Consider the following 16,798-nt stretch of genomic DNA (forward strand, 5'->3'; position numbering starts at 1 on the left):
ATTATGCTCCAGAGTGATTGCTCGACTGCAGTTTGATTATCTCGGATATTGAACTTGCTTGTTACTGTCAGTATAATTAGTGCCTCTGTCTCTTTCCCATCTTAGTGGGTGATAATGATGGAATTGTGTCACAGGTACAGTACTATATTGCTGCTTTATCATATAAACACCAACTTCTCACAAAAGACTGTGACCTTTAAACAATAATGAATGAAACAAACATTTATAGGTTCCACCACTTGTGTTATAAGTATCTAGATCAATCTAGATTTAGAGATTTTAATATGAAAATTAATGAAAAATAAAAAGTATCAAAACCAAGGTTCCTTGCAGCTTGTTTTTAATGAAACAGAGAATTTGTGTTCACGTTTTGACAGTATGCCATTTTTTTTTTAAAAACAAATATTTGCAGACTTATTCTCACCAGAGGAATATTTTCATGTACAATATCTGCATTTGTTCACATGGTAAATGTAATGAGCTTGGAGTGAATAAATAATAGTATTTGTCCTCAGTACAAAACAAACATTGACTATTGTGACATGAACACAAATATCAATGATTTTTGGTTTGAGTATTATGATAAGATTCCAAAAATCTAATAAGAATTTAAAAAAAAGATACAGAATTTTTTTTTTTAAAAAAAGAGAAGTAACCTTAAAGATTTACAACCATAAAGATTATCCTAACTGGAACAGTTCTCGCACATTGAACATCTATTAAACAGCATTTAGCATCAGTCCTTTGAACTCACACATAACATTGATAAAAGAATAAATGATTTTACTGTCCTATGATAAATATCAGGGGAACACACGCTTGATCTTAATCATGTGATGTCTCATTTAGCTGCTCAGAGTGAAGAGAAATGTTTAAAGGCATGTGCAAAATTGGAATTAATCCGTGAAGGCGCTCAGACAATTTAGACAAAAGAAAAACAGACACATCAAAAATGTACTATTACTTTTGTGTAGTTTGAACCAGCCTGAAAAAATAATCGCAGATACAGATACATAGATATATACAGAAACACAAGTATGTACCCCATTTGTTTCTTTACAAAATTGTTCATCCAAAAATTTAAATTATGTCATTGTCTACTCACCCTCATGATGTTTCAAACTATTATGACTTTCTTTCTTCCGTGGAACACAAAAGAACATGCTACAGTCACCAATTAAATGAATGGTGTCTAACATACTGAGACTAACATCTCCTTTAGTGTTCCACAGAAAAAAGAAAGTCATATGGGTTTGGAACAACATGAGGGTGAGTCTATAAAGACATAATTTTCATTTTCGGTAATGGAGAGCTTTTTTGAAAGTCTCCGTTTACGGTGGGGGAAAACGCTGTTCTAGTGTGGATGAGAGGCGTAAATGTAGCGGAATTAATGCATTTTAAAACAAAATCAATTAGTGTGGACGTGGCAAAGTCTATAATAACCTCTGAACACATAGTATGTGGCTGATATCCAGTTTAAATAATTGAGACAGGACTTGATTTCCAGTGCCAGTGAAATGTTATTACCTCAGAGACAGCCAATGTCCCATGATGCAGTTTCCATGTACTGGTTCTTAGCAAAGGATTAATATCCGGCTACTTTAGTGTTCTTTCTTTCAAGCCTACACTAAATTATTTATACCAACTATTGATCTGAAGTGCCAAAGAGGCAGGTTGATGCTCAAATCAATTACATATACTTACTTTTTATCACAAAATAGTATTTCTGATATTAAAGGGGTCATGACATGAGGAATTCAATTTTCCTTCATCTTTTCACATATCAGAGTTCTTTGTACTATAAAAACATACTGTAAGTTTCAGAACTCAAAACTTCCTCCTTAAGAAGAGCATTTTTTGAAACCAAGCTGCCAAAATGACCGGTTGTCTACTTCCTTCACATTTTGATGTCACACTGTGGTAAACATTTGCATCTGACCATCTCCACAACAACACATCAACACCTACTTTACTACTTCTGTAGCCCCGCTACGGAAACCAAGCGTTTCTGACAGAGGATCAGAATGAGGGTGGAAAATTATCATGTTTTACAAATATATGACTGTTTTTTTGTGCAAAAAACTTGACTAATATTATAAGTGAACCTCAAGGAACATATTAAAATAATACAAAAATGCATGTCATGACCCCTTTAATATTATGAGTATTCTAGTGTAGGTATATTAGCCTCTCTCTCTCTCTCTCTCTCTCTCTCTCTCTCTCTATATATATATATATACAGTGGGCCAAAGAAGAATTTGGTTGCTTAAGCGACACATAAAAATATCAATGCCCTATCAGAGTAACCACAGGTGTAGTTCATCACATTAACTGTGGACATGTTTCACTAATGTTTGATAACCAGAAAGTGTCCAAATAATTTTTGACTTTATTTTGAACAGTATATCTATTTTTATTTATTTTTTTAAACCTAACACTTAAAACATTATTTATTTATTTTGTATTTATTTATTTATTTGTGCAAAACGTTCTGCTTGAAAATTGTGCTTGTGGTATCTTTAAAATAAACAGAGTTTCTATTTGCACCCTGGTGTAAATAGCATCTGCCACACAGTGCAGCTGTTTGCACCCCAATAGTCTGGTGGAACCATCTAAACTTTACGTGTCGCTGCAGTGGCGTGGGGTATAAAGAAGGTGTGTGTATGTGTACTGTTGTCTTGGTGGCCGCGGTTCGAATCCACCTTTTGTCCCACTCTTTTTCCCATCCGATTTCCTGTTTTCACTCTTAATATTTCCTTTAATACTACTTAAAATAACAGATAAAAATGAATATAAATGTTTATTTCATCGCAGTGATTTGGTCACGGTGAATATCGAGGAGTGGAGAAAAGGGTGTGATCTGAAGGCATCGCTTGTATGTAGATTGCATCACTGTATTACTAATATTATAGTAACCATGTTTTTGGAAGAAACCATAGTTTTAATGCAACTAACCATGGTGTAAGTACAGTAAAAATTATTACATTTTGCAGTTAGTGTAAATTTACAAAAAATAGCATGGTGAAACCATTACTGTATTAATACCAAGGTTATTTTTTCTAAGGTAAGGTAAGGTTTAGGGGTAGGGGTTAATGTAGTGTGTCTGTGGGACTCTAAATAATCACAATAAAGACACTGCATTGATGCCCACACTGTATGTTAGTATTTAAATATGGGTGCAATTAATATCTGACACTATTTGCACCAGGGCGCAATTAGTATCTACTATTATTTGCACCAGGGTTTGGGTGCAAATAATATCTGCCACTATTTGCACTGGGGTGTAAATAGCACATACCTTTACTACATAAAACTACATGGAATTTACAATAACATGTTGTTCAAGGTTTAGAAGAAACCTTTAGGTTTTAAAACTAGGATACACCTTTATCAATTATTCATGTTCATCTGAGATTTGAAAAGTAAACAGTCTGCTAACATTATGAAACAGCATGTAAAAAAAAACATGTGTCCTGCTTAACCAATCAAATATTTATAATACTTGGTTCCAGAGGCTGATATTAAAGAGGGTATAAGCATCTTTTCATAACAGAACATCATGTGCTTCAGGGAGGGTGAACGGGCAGTGTGAACCAGTGTAGATGCTCTTCAAATGTGATAAACACAACGTTTGTAAATGTCTGTTCCTTTCCACTGAGGGCAATTTACAGAGAAAAACAACTTCGTTTTTGCAGCACCTTAGGATGTAACCCATAATAGCCAACCAATGTAAACAGAGTGAAGGCATAAGCAAAAGAAATCAGCGCTGTTATAGGGTTTTATAATTTACTCACCGTCATGTAGTTCCACATCCGTATGACTTCCTTTTTTCCATGAAACACAAAAGGAGATCTTTTACATGCAGTGAAAGGCAAAGGGGACAGTTGTGGTCAACATTTATGTTCAATGTGTGAATAAGAGCAGCTTGGACATTTTGTTAGATGACTCTTTTTGTAAGTAACTCATGGGTTTGGAACAACATGATGGTGATGACAGAATTTTCATGTATGGGTGAACTATCCTTTTAAATATACGTTCATAAAAGATAAGCATCCGCATGTTCTTTGGTTGGATGTTTTTCTTTCCAGAGGTCAGTTTAGTTGTATGGTAAGTTTGGATACCTTAGACTTTCATAACACATTTTATTTGCATCAAACAGATTACATTTACAATTCAACACGTTTTCATTTAACATGATAAAATGAGGACACTTCAGACAAACCACAAAGTGATCAGTCCCATTATGAAATAACAAGGAATAAGTTCAAATGAAAGGGAACCTAAAAATGTCACCATTTGTCACCATTTAGGGGCCAGATGCCTTTTTTGTTCGTTGGACAGACATCTTTGAATGTTGACCTATGTCTAGCTGTTTTTTAGATCCCATGTCTAGAATTTAAACTTTTAGAAACATGTCTCGATATTCTATTCACATTCAGTTTTATTCATTGTGCAACACCTAGCGTTTTTTAGCGTAAAAACAAGTTCGGTCTGAATGGCCCCTTACCCTCATGTCATTCCGAACCCGAATTATTATTTTCTTTTTTGAAACACAAAATGAGATGTTAGGCAGGATGTCTAAGCTACTCTTTGCCATACAACAAAAATGGATGGTGATTTATACTGACAAGCTCGAAAAAGTAGTCCATTCGACTCATTTTCAATTAACCACAAATTAATCAGATTTCATATGTTATATATATGCTTATTTTTTCTTGCCAAGTCATAATCAGCACGTGGCATGCAAGAATCAATGCTGTTTAACATCAGTGACATCAAACCTGGTATGACGTGTCTAAATGTGATATTTAGAACTGAACTAAACACAAGAATGAGAATTGAGAGTTCTGGTAGAAGGGAAGATTATCAGTGAACAATTAAAATTTTGGTCTGTTCCTTACTGAAATCTATCACATAATAGAAGACTTTGGATATTATTGAGACCCTTAGTGGACAGAGAGGGAGTTTGTTTTCTGAAATATTTTAGCATTCCCTCACAATAGCTTTATCAATCCTTTATGCAAATTAACCATGGTTTTACTACTGTAACAATAGTTCAACTATGGTATTTTTAGTAAAACCCTAATAACCACAAAACTTATTATGGTTTTACTATTGTACAATAGCCATATTTTAACCATGATATTCGTAGTAAAACCATAGTAATAATACAAGAAATGGTAACTATTACCATATGTGGTTATGGTTTTACTACAAATACCATGGTTGACCTATGATTACTGTTGTAAAACCATGGTAATTTTTATGGTTACTACAAATGTGTGTTTGTGGGTTTTGTGTTATAGGCTCTACAACAACTGTATGTTTAATTCACTTTCACACAAATCACAAGTACAATGGCTGATTATGACATTATAAACACTAATTTTTCCTCTGTTGCTCACATTGCTATGTTATGATTTCAAAACACTTTTACTCTAACGCATCATTTGAAAAATTACATATTTTAATGCTTGTGTTAAAGACCTGCCTACATTTACACATTTATTCCAACATGATTAGCTTGCGGTACCTCACCTGATAAAGTGTTGGACTTGGAATTTGGAAGACCGCGATTCGAGCGCAGCCAAGCACACAATGTGACACGTAAGACGAAAGTGTCATTGAAGCAACACAAAATAACGTGGTTGCTTTAGAAAATGTGCTTTTTATGTCACATTTGCTTTAAGGAAACTACTGGTCAGGTTTAGGATGTCTGTTTTGTTTACCTCTCATTTGCTTTTAGGACACTAGCAGTTAAAGGGTTGGTTTAGGGTAAGGAGGTATTTTTTGCTCACATCTCATTAGCATTTAGGACACCATTGGTTAGGTTTAGATTGAAGTTTTAGGTTAAGGAGGTATGTTTTACTTTTTAAAACCTCTAACATTCACCTCTACAACCTCATCTGATTATGACTCCATTTCACTCGCGCTTGGCGCGCCCCCCCCCCCCCCGCTGGACCTTTTACAGGGAAACTGCAGCAAAACGTGTAATGTTACCATGGTAACACATTTTCATGAGATCAGACTTGTTTAACAACAAATGCAATAGTTCAACTACGGTTACTGTAGTAAAACCATGGCTGATCTTCGTGAGGGATGGATAAAGCTATTGTGAGGGAACCCAAAATAATTCTAAGGGAATGCAAAATGTATTGCGAGGGTACACAAACTATTGCTAGGGAATGCAATACTTTTTGTGAGGAAACGCAAAAATATTTCAGAAAATAAATTCTCTACCTGTCTTCTAAAAGGCTCTGTCGGATATATCGTCATATGGAAAATGTTTAACGTGCTTTTTTGGCCATTTTGGAGCTTGCCAGTACAAATCACGATCCGCTTTTCTTGTACGGTAATCGGAAGCTTGAACATTCTGCCTAACATCTCCTTTTGTTTTTCACAAAAGAAAGAAAATAATATGGGTTTGGGGGTGAGTAAATGATGACAAAATTTTCATTTTTGGTTGAACTACTCTTTTAATGAATTTATCTTGAACCACATTTGATCTTACTTAACATGCTGATATAAAGCCCTACATACTGAATGTTTAACTAAAATGCAAGACGCACCTCCTTTGGAGGTGTGGCGTGATGTGTCAAAGAAATAGTGCAAAAATTCCCTTTTTTTAAATTCAAAGCCACCAAGATAAATCACCGTAACCCCTTGCTAATACTGTGCAACGTAGCAATGTGTTAAGCCTTGTGCTAAGTCACTTCTATGATACACGATTTAACTCCAAATGTGATCATATGGAGTGGCATTGCATCTTGAATAATGAAAAAGGACACAAAAAAGTTCACGGACTCCATTTTGTTCTTCATTTGCCGTAAACCAGGCAAAAATAGCAAGCAAATTCCTTCAAACCATGTACCATACAGATCCACCCATAGGAGTGCAAATCATAGATCCTATTCATACAGCACTAATTGAGTCTCAATCTCTCTGCCTTTCCCAAATGATTGGTCCTCTCCTCCCTGTTTGGACTTGTTTGCATCACATACGAGGTAGATGGTATTCTCCGGGATGTTTTTGGCATCAGAGGTATGGCACAGGTTGGATCTGCCACACAAGTGACCCAACTGGTTTACCTCTCGTTTGAAGGTCTTGCTGAAGACGTAGTAGATGAAGGGGTTATATACAGTGGAAGTCTTGGCGAACAGGCAGGGTAGCATGCTGACCTCAGGTGGGATTGAATCACCAGAGCGGTAGATGGACCACAGGCTGACGATTCCATATGGTGCCCAAGAGCCGATAAACCCGAAACTGATCAACACAGCGATCTGTAAAAGCAAACAATAATGCGTTCAGATTGTTTCTTGGTGCAGATGTTAACAGTTTTACAAAGTTTACACCAGGAGTCAGCAAACTTTTCAACATGCTGATATTTAGTAAAACCTGTAATGATTGGTTAATTTTCACGAAACCTGTTAAGAAAACCTCCTGGTCCTATTTTACTCCGAAATCAAATGAAACAAATAAGAAATTACAATGGAAATGATGGCTATTTTTATGCACATTTTACCCCCCAATTCATTACCATAATGTAAAAAAATGAAAATATTTAAATTTGAAGTATTTATACATCTTATTATTACTCTTTTGGTACTGCTTTTAAAGTTTATTGATTCTTACAAAAAATATATAATACATACAGCATCTTTTGTACTGTTCAAGGGGGAAAAAAAGTGTTTCGATAATGAGAATCATAATTAAAACAATGAGAATAGTAAAAATAAAACATCCGGATATGTTACGCTAGTGAGAATTGGGTGGTAAAATGTGTCTAAGGCCCAAAGTATACTTTGGTTAGACGTGAAAGCTAGGCATCTACGTACAGGACACGTGACATAAATGTTGTCAACAACGGAGTGTTCGAGCAATGAATGAGTGCGGCCCAATGTTTCTAATCGCATGTACTCTGAATGCACAGTATATGCACGCATGTGGAATTATTTGCACTAATTACTCAAAATTTTGCCGTTGCTTTCACAAAAAAGTGCAAGAAGATGTAATTGCAGGTAATCAACAGGAGACAAAGGTGGAAACATCAATCGTGGATGTGCATGTCAAGCGATCACATTTTCCATGCGTACAAATAGAGCGTGTCACTGTCATAGAAATATGCCTGACATTCAACAAGGATGCAGTTAATGAACAAAAGAAGCCCATATTTCAATTCTTCTAATTCATTGCAAACAGTCCATTTACACTACTTACTTTTTATGAAAGTACTGTCTTTGTGTATATCGCTAATGCTTGACGCAGAATGAACTAATAGGACGCTGACGGTTCAATAACCGGAGAAGAACCTCCGAATTAAATTACACTTGACCCAGCCCATTAGTGCTTTGCATGCACAATTTCACCAAACCCAATTGTGCCTAGACTTGGCGCATGCTTGCATGAAAAATACCAAAACTCCACGGCCATGCTCATTGACTTTGTGCCTATGACTTGAAGCATAGCGCTGCATTTAGCGCTAGCACTCTTAAAATAGGCCATAGATCCTTACAAATATTTACTTTGAATTAAATTGACTTTTCTTTCTTTCTTATTTTTACTATTAATGTTAGATGTATAAAACTAAAAAGAAAGATAGACATATACAATTAAATGTATTTGTATATCACATTTCACAATACTGTTCCAAAAAACATTTACAGAGAATAATATGACTTAACAACCCTCAGTAAGCAAATTAAAGCTGACAGTTTAAGGTTCAAGAAATATCTTATAGAAAAACTATATGCAGGTTTGTTTATTTTTTCTTACGGTTAAAATATATGGCTGTCAATAGGATAAAACTATTACAATTTATCTCATGACTTCCAACCAGACTTCAGAAAGCAGAATAAAATAGTAGTAGGAATGATAAATTTAGGGGGTAAAAACATGCCATATGGGAATACATATTAATCCATTAAGGTTCCCAAGCCCTGTTCTGTAGTACAGTAAAAAAAATGCAAAACACCTTTAAACAAACAACATATCACTCTCTATTGAGCATGTCAAAAAATAAAAAAAATGTCAAAGGTCATTCAACACTACAATTTACCATTTTAGAAAATACACCCTATTTTGTGTTTCACAATGCTATAGCATTTAGCAGCATGAATAAAATTCTCTCCCTGAATAAATTCCTAAGCAAAATATCAATGCAGAATACATCAGTGTATACAAAACCTTCACTGAAATGAACCGACTGCCTACAGCATATTTTGAAATGGATACGCAATTTGGAAAAGAAAACAGGTGTGCATTTATTCATTTACATGTTTAGTTTTAGCAAGAGAGAACTGTTTCTTTGAAAAACTCAAGGGCTTTACAGATTAATAGAGTTCACTTCTGATTGAGAAATGGTCACCTGTTATCAAAGCACAGGGAGACAAGAGTTTGTCCTGGGATAAATATTTCTGAATGAATATATAGTCAGTATTGTATCTCACCAGGAAGTGACTGATTTTCTGTGGGGTGTAGCAGAGAGGCTTATCGAAAGATCTGAATGGATGACTCACAATGGTGGCCATGAGTCATCATTGTTGTGCCATTTGAGCAAGGGAACTTAAAGAATTAATTTCAATAGAATCCAGCTGCAGCTTCGCAGCACCTGCAGTTTCAAGGCAGAAGCGCTAGTACTGCAGTCTCTGGGTGGGAGTGGGCGGAGCTAAAGTCTTATACCCCAGCAGTATGTTTCAAGCAGCATTTGAGGATGAATGTCTGTTTGGTGAAGTTGTTTACTCGCTAACTGCTTGGATATGTTTTCTGTTAATGTTTTGGATGCTTATATTTGTTGTCACGCTTTAGTGAGTCGAATATTCCCCGGGGATATCGTGTTTACCATTTGAATTGGTGAAGTGTTCAGTAGAGATGTATGCTGGTAAAACTGTAACATGTTTACAAATATTCATGAGTTCTGAGTATTTCTTTCTCTTAAAATACCCCAGATAAAACTATTCAGAATGACCATTCATTCCCCAAGCCACAGCAATTAAATTCGCAACTTGGTTGGAAACATAGCAACTGTCATAGAAACCTGCCTGACATTCAACAAGGATGCAGTTTATGCACAAAAGAACTTAAGTCCATAATTCTATTCTTCTAATTCATTGCATACAGCCCATTTGAACTACCAACTTCTTATGAATGTGCTGTTTTTGTTTATTTAGCTGGTGCCTAACAGAGAATGGACAATATAATAGGATGCAGATGGTGCAATAACCAAAAAAGAACCTCAGAATTAAATTGCAATTGACCTAGCCCATTAGCGCTTTGCGCAAGCAATTTTGCCAAACCCACTTGCACCTAGACTTAGTGCGTGCTGCACAAAAATATCAAAACTTCATGGCCATGCCCGTTGACTTTGCATGTATGAATTACCAATAATTGTAAGAGCTAGCACTCTTAAAATAGGACCCGTAATGTCTTAAGCAATTTATTCACCAATAGTGTTACCAAACGAAACTGTAAAAAATAGCAGTTGCTTTCAAAATGTTTCTGTGAACAAAGCTCTGTCTGTCTTTAGTCCACAAACAGATAAATAATAATTTTCCAGAAAGACAAGGAAATGTCTGATAAATATATCAAATTTTCATTTGTGTTTTCATTTGTAAAATTTTAAAAACCACATGCTACGTTTCAGTGCTGTGTCACGTTTGTAACATCTTAGAGGTTAAGTTTACATCAATTAAACTATGCGAATAATTTGAACTTTTTGAACAAAGCTAACTTATGTTCATTTTAAGTATGATGAACATCATACTTAACTCCCTTCTTTACCTAAAATCCCAATAATAATGCATTATGGACGCTTTATATGAAATCATTTGGATATCAATGGGAGAATCATAAACCTCCACTGCTCGTTCTTTTACCACGATGATCCAGATAGATCGCTTTTTATTGCTTTGATCTCTGATGTGTTTAATCTTGCTGCATTCATAGCCAACAGTTGGGAAGTGATCATTTTGACAAACTTTGCGATTTGAATTGTAATATGATAAAAATGATCTAATATTGCTACCACACACACCCGCTAGAGGGCGCTTCTCAATCACACAGCATTGACCGAAGCTGTGTAAGTTGCTTTTGGGTTTTGTAATCGTGCAATGTCATATCGTGACTTCAACCTTAATTCAGGCCCACATGCCTTGATGGACAGCATACTCAAGTCTGCAGGTTTCAAAGCGTTTTGGATAGTTTTCCCTCATCATGTAACTTCTACTTTAACAACTGTCACATCTGTAACTAAGAGATGTCACGTCTGTAATGCTGTTTTTATGTGATAATGACAATTAAAAAAATTTAATATTACATGTTTTTAGGAGTGCCAACCCTTCTATATTCTGTGGCTATCTGGAGTTTTTACAGAGTGTGCGGTCTTTCCATGTCCATTTTTGTCACGTCCGTAACGCAAGTTAATTTCATCTACCCTGGAAAAAAAAAAAAAAAAAAAACTTGTCTAGACTGAAAGTATTCTGATGTCTGGGCTGTGAAGTGAAATTTTCATGTTTTCACTGCCAATGTCATGTCCGTAACATCGGAACTGAATATAAAAAATTTTATTACTGTGCTGGGTCGCCACTTGATGTCCAATGTAGAATCTGATCCCAGAACAGCTGGTAGAGTAATCAACTAGACCAAACTTACGATCATGAGCCGGCGCTGCATTCTTATCATGTTGGGAATGCGATTGCTGTCATCCATAGACTTGTAGGTGACGTATAGTTTCAGAGCGATGCCAGAGTAGCACGAGATGATGATGATGGCCGGGATGACCAGGTTCATGAGGAAGATGGTGATGACAAACGACTGGCTGTGTTCCTTCATGTCTGTCCAGGCCAGCGTACAGGATAGGCCGAAGGGCTCCGGGCCATATTTACCCCAGCCAATAAGAGGAAACAGAGCCCACAGCAGAGCGTACAGCCATGTGGTCGCCACAAGGATCTTTGCATTCCTTTTGCTAATTTTTTCCTCTGTGGACAGAAAGACAGACAGGTGAGGGTGTGATTATAGAGGTCTACAGAGCAAAAGCAGTTTGCTTGTTGAATGTATGGGCAAAAATGTGGGCAAGGGTGCTTCTCATTTCTGAATTTGTGCATTCTTGTTTCCTTTCCTTGCTTCCTCTTAGGAAAAGAGGGAAGGATGCAAGAAAAGGGAACGTGGACAGAGGAATCAAAGCAAGACAGGCAATGTTGTGTTGTTAAAACTTGATTAATATATATTTGCATAATAAAACCTAATAATTTAAGATGCACTGTCAAAGCATGTGAATATTGTGGTTTATGTAAACCGCAAAGGTGAAACATGAATTAAAACTGTGGTGTCAGATGTGAAGGGCGAGGACAGTTTATGCGTGAGTCAGGTTCTTTCAACCAAAAAGCTTATCACATAGGATGCTCCTGTGCTTCCTCGCTCAAGCGTCCTTGGTAAGCTTCCTCTGTCCTCAGTCCTCGCCTCCATACGGTGCATTAAGAGAATTGATACTTCCTTCATGATGGCGGACTTTGATAGGTTTCTGGGTCACGAGCTCAAGGACGGAGGAGTGAGGAAACTAGGATGCACAATTTAAGAAATGAGAAGCACCCACAGTTTTCAAACTGGTGCCAGAAACCTCCCTACATCTTCCATTGTTTGTACAAATAGATAGTCCCACCCCAAACTCACTCCATTGGTCAAGCCATGTTGCTTTGTCGGGCTGGAAGTGCTGCTCAAACAAAAGAGAAATCTTTTGAAAGTGGTGCACAACCACGTTGTTTAACGTCTAACTTCTAACATTCTAACACTGAGAATTAACAGGGGTGTAAAGTAATTGAGTATAATAACGTAAGTATTATACTTAAATATTATTTTTTGGGATTTGTACTTTAGTGTATATTAAACAGAATACTTAATTACATTTCCAAAGAAAAAAATAGTGCTTTTTACTCCTTACAATTTTATTTAAACTCGAAAAGTTCTCACTACATTTTTACAGATCATTTTCTTTCATCTTACTGGACTGAAGCCGCCCTTTTACTGCATCCGTCATATGACACATGACAGACCAGAGGTCAGTCATTTCAAATGCAGTGTCGCATGGTGGCTGTGTGGAGTTCCGACCATCTACAGAGGTTGAATTTCGGATCTGATTTGAGCTTTGGATATGTTGAAATATTTGTCGACTAAACTTTATTTGACCGCCTGCTACTTCTACAGATTGGACAGTTATGCAGTCAAAAATGATCATTCACATTGCAAATATATATATATATACACTGCATATAAAAAACAAAAGGCTTTTGTAATTAAATGTGTACATTTTTTCTACACTTGCCTTCATATTTAAATCATATCTATGAATTTATACTCCCTATGTGCTGAATTATTATTGTTGGTTTTAGGCAACTATTAATAATAATAATAATAACAACTATAAAACCAGCACTGATAATGATAATAATAATGATAATAAAAATAATGGAACCTGAGTAAATATTAATTATGAATTTTATTGAATTCATCCATCTGCTCAACAGCAAGGTTTGGTAGCAAACCTCAGAAAACAATTCACCAAACTGACAACATTATTAACTTCCTTAACAGCTTTTATTTTTTTTAATTTTATCTTTCTCTATATCTGAAGGGGCTGGGTGCTTTGACATCACAATTTGTGAGTGCCTTCTCCCATGCAACGAACATCGTGTGACTGTCAACGTTTTTGCAAAATAAAATTATATTTAATTACACGTCTCAGGGCAGTTCCGAAGTGAAATATTCACTGTGTGGCGCTAAAAGCGAGTGAAATGTTCTCTCAAACAGATGACTTTTTTTAAGTTAATGCTCTATCGAGTTTTAAATCAACAAAACCGTCCTCCCTATCCTAAACCTTTAACCTAAACCTAACCTATAGTGTCATAAAAAGCAAATATGAGATGAAAAACAATTTCTGAAGCAACCACAACCTTTTGTGGTGCTTCTATGATACTTTTGCCTCACATGTTGACTCACGTGCTCTTCAGGACTCGTACCCCAATCCTTTGTATTGCATATGCAAAACTCTTATCAGTTGAGCTACCATGCACTATGATCACACTTAAACAAGTTTGTAAATTTAGTTGGTTATGTAATGCAAACGTTAAAATGAGTCATGCACTATAGTAAAAGTGTTTAGGTGCCATAAGATATCACTGTGGGAGGAACAGAGTGAAAAGTAAGTGTTTATGTTTACAATCTGCCATTTTACTCGTGATTTGTGTGAAAGTAAATAAAAGTCATTGTTGTTTTAGCGTCTCTAGTGTTCATTCCACCAGGAAATTGCTGCGTTACATACAACAGGCCACATAAAAATTATTTTGCAAAAATATAGTTATTGTAACATGATTATTTGACCAGGTTGCGAATGTCAGAGACAGTAAAAAGGCGACTGAACAAACCAGTCAAATTTAACAACATCCTCTCTCACACAGTCTCCTCTCTTGATTTTTATTCTAGCTAGGAAAAAAGTTAAAGTTTTTTAATACTTAAGTACAATTTAATGTGAATACTTTTTTACTTTCACTCAAGTATGTTTTTGGCTAGATACTTGGACTTTTAATTGAATACAATTTTTACTCAGTATCCATACTTTCACTTAAGTATAATTTCTGAGTACTTTTTACACCCCTGAAAATTTACACCTTTTGTACAATTTCAAGAATTAAAAGCATAATTATGAGGATTATGCACCAATTAAATTTAAACAACTATGTGACACTGAGCATGCTAAATCCAAAAGGTTCAAGAGGTCAGATTTCCTCATTTCCATTGAACATTCTAAAATCATGCTGGACTAACATCTATCATCAGGTTTCACAGGGTTTTGAGTTTCGTTATGAATTTTAATTAGATTTCTTAAGAAGCTCTAACTCTTAAATTAGAGCCAGCATGGGAAGAATCACTAATCAATCTAATAAATAACCTTCCAAAATAAAAACAAAAACAAAAAATTCATTTGGGACAATCAAAAGCAGTAAAGCTAAAATATATAAAACTTTATAAACATTATGGAATTTCATAATTTAGCAATAATGAAACACTCAGTAACAATAGAATAAATGTTAATGGAATAAGCCCACTTGATTCTATCAGACACTTCTGTGCCAGTTTGCATGGCCCATTTATCAGTACCAGTATATGTCTGGGAATTAGAACAAACAAGAGACCCATTTGTTTCCATCCCCATGTCAAGTTTCATCTCAATAATTCAGTGTTTGTCTCCCGGGGATGAGAAAACAAAAATCCATTAAGTTAGCTTTTCTGAACTGTCATCTCGAGATTGTCGGCAAATGACGACTATTTGTTCCAATGTGGATCACCCCAGCAAATCTCAACGAGAACATATGACCCCGCACAGAGATTAAACAAAATCACTTCGTCTGCCAAAAGATTCCTGGATACTCAAACCTCGTTTTGGAATCAGACAAGTCTGCTATTGTGGAATAAATCAGAAATAATCTGCTGTTTATACAACCTTTTTGGCAGATGTTAAAAATAAACACAATGTTTCTCTCTATTAGATATCTTTAATACTGTTGAATTAGCTCTCTGTGTCTTTACCGTAGTGATTTCCTTGCTTTCTTGTAAACTTGTACTGCAGGAGGAAAAATGTTTTGTCAACACTGAAATAAGTACATTTGCTACAATAAACTTTGTAAGAAACTTTATGAGTTTTGTAATATAACTTTTTATTTATTTATTTTTATTTTTTTATCATTTCACCGTTTTATTAACAAAGTTTGCTTATGGCATCGCAATTGCTTTTGTTTACATGCATTGCATGTTATTAGTATTCATATTTATTTTTAATCTTGACATTATGTATATATCATTAGAAATGTCGAGGACTCTATTTTAGATAATTAACCAATGTGTTATGGCAAAAATGTTACAGCAACAGCATCTTTTATTTATTTTTTTTGCTTCAAGAATACACATCAAAACATGTAAAATCAATACAGGAGATATGAGTTTTAGTATTCAGTAACAGTATGAAGATGTCCCATTCATTAAGCATGGCACTTGATGGCGTTAGAGAATAGTGAAGGTCTCATGACCTGTGGGGCAGTGGTGGCTCTGTTGGCCACTGTTGGGCCCTTGAGCAAGGCCCTTGACCCTATCTGCTCCAGGGGTGCCGTATCATGGCTGACCCTGCACTCTGACCCCAGCTTAGCTGGGATATGTGAAAAAAGAATTTCACTGTATATGTGCAAATGTATAATGTGTGATAAATAAATACAATTATAAATTATAAGATAGACCCCTAGGGAACTTACTGGGTGACTGGAGCGTCAAAGACACAATGAAGCGAACTATAGCCATAATTGTCAGGGTCATCATGCTTGCCGCTCCAAAGAAGAATCCCATCAGGCCATAGTAGACACAGGTGACGTCTCCTCCTATCCAGTGGTGATTCCACGCTGAGGCTACAGCCAGAGGGTACATGGTGACGGCTGCTCCCAGATCTGTCACAGCGAGATTCACACTGAGGAGCTCTGGAGGTTTCATGTGGTTCGACCGCTTGTACGCCAGGACAAGAACCAGAAAGTTGCCCAAAATGGAAAGAATTGCTATGTGAAAGATAAAAGGGAGAAATACACATAGAGAATGAGATGTCAGTACATAAACAAGATATTTGACTGGTTTAATTCAAAATACAGTTCATACTCTAGGCCTCAAAAATGCTCACCAATCACATTTATGTACTGTATATCTGTCAATATTTTTTTTTAAATATTGAGCTGGATTGTCAACTGGTTCTCACAACATAATAAGGAATGGATGA

General features: G+C 35.8%; 1 protein-coding gene across 1 annotated transcript in view; it reads right to left on the minus strand.

Annotated features, from left to right (window-relative positions):
- Positions 1 to 4,134: 4,134 nt before the first annotated feature.
- The window catches only part of LOC127415678 (opsin-5-like), a 28,018-nt gene continuing 15,354 nt past the window's right edge, over positions 4,135 to 16,798 (minus strand). Inside the window, exons 2-4 of the mRNA XM_051654491.1 lie at positions 16,290 to 16,583; positions 11,647 to 11,972; positions 4,135 to 7,280 (exon numbers count right to left, since the gene is read on the minus strand). Coding sequence (XP_051510451.1) covers positions 6,909 to 7,280; positions 11,647 to 11,972; positions 16,290 to 16,583 — 992 coding nt within the window. The 3' untranslated portion in view covers positions 4,135 to 6,908. The remainder of the gene's footprint in view (positions 7,281 to 11,646; positions 11,973 to 16,289; positions 16,584 to 16,798) is intronic.

Source organism: Myxocyprinus asiaticus, chromosome 25 (genome assembly GCF_019703515.2).
Source record: "Myxocyprinus asiaticus isolate MX2 ecotype Aquarium Trade chromosome 25, UBuf_Myxa_2, whole genome shotgun sequence".
Classification (NCBI taxonomy): Eukaryota; Metazoa; Chordata; class Actinopteri; order Cypriniformes; family Catostomidae; genus Myxocyprinus; species Myxocyprinus asiaticus.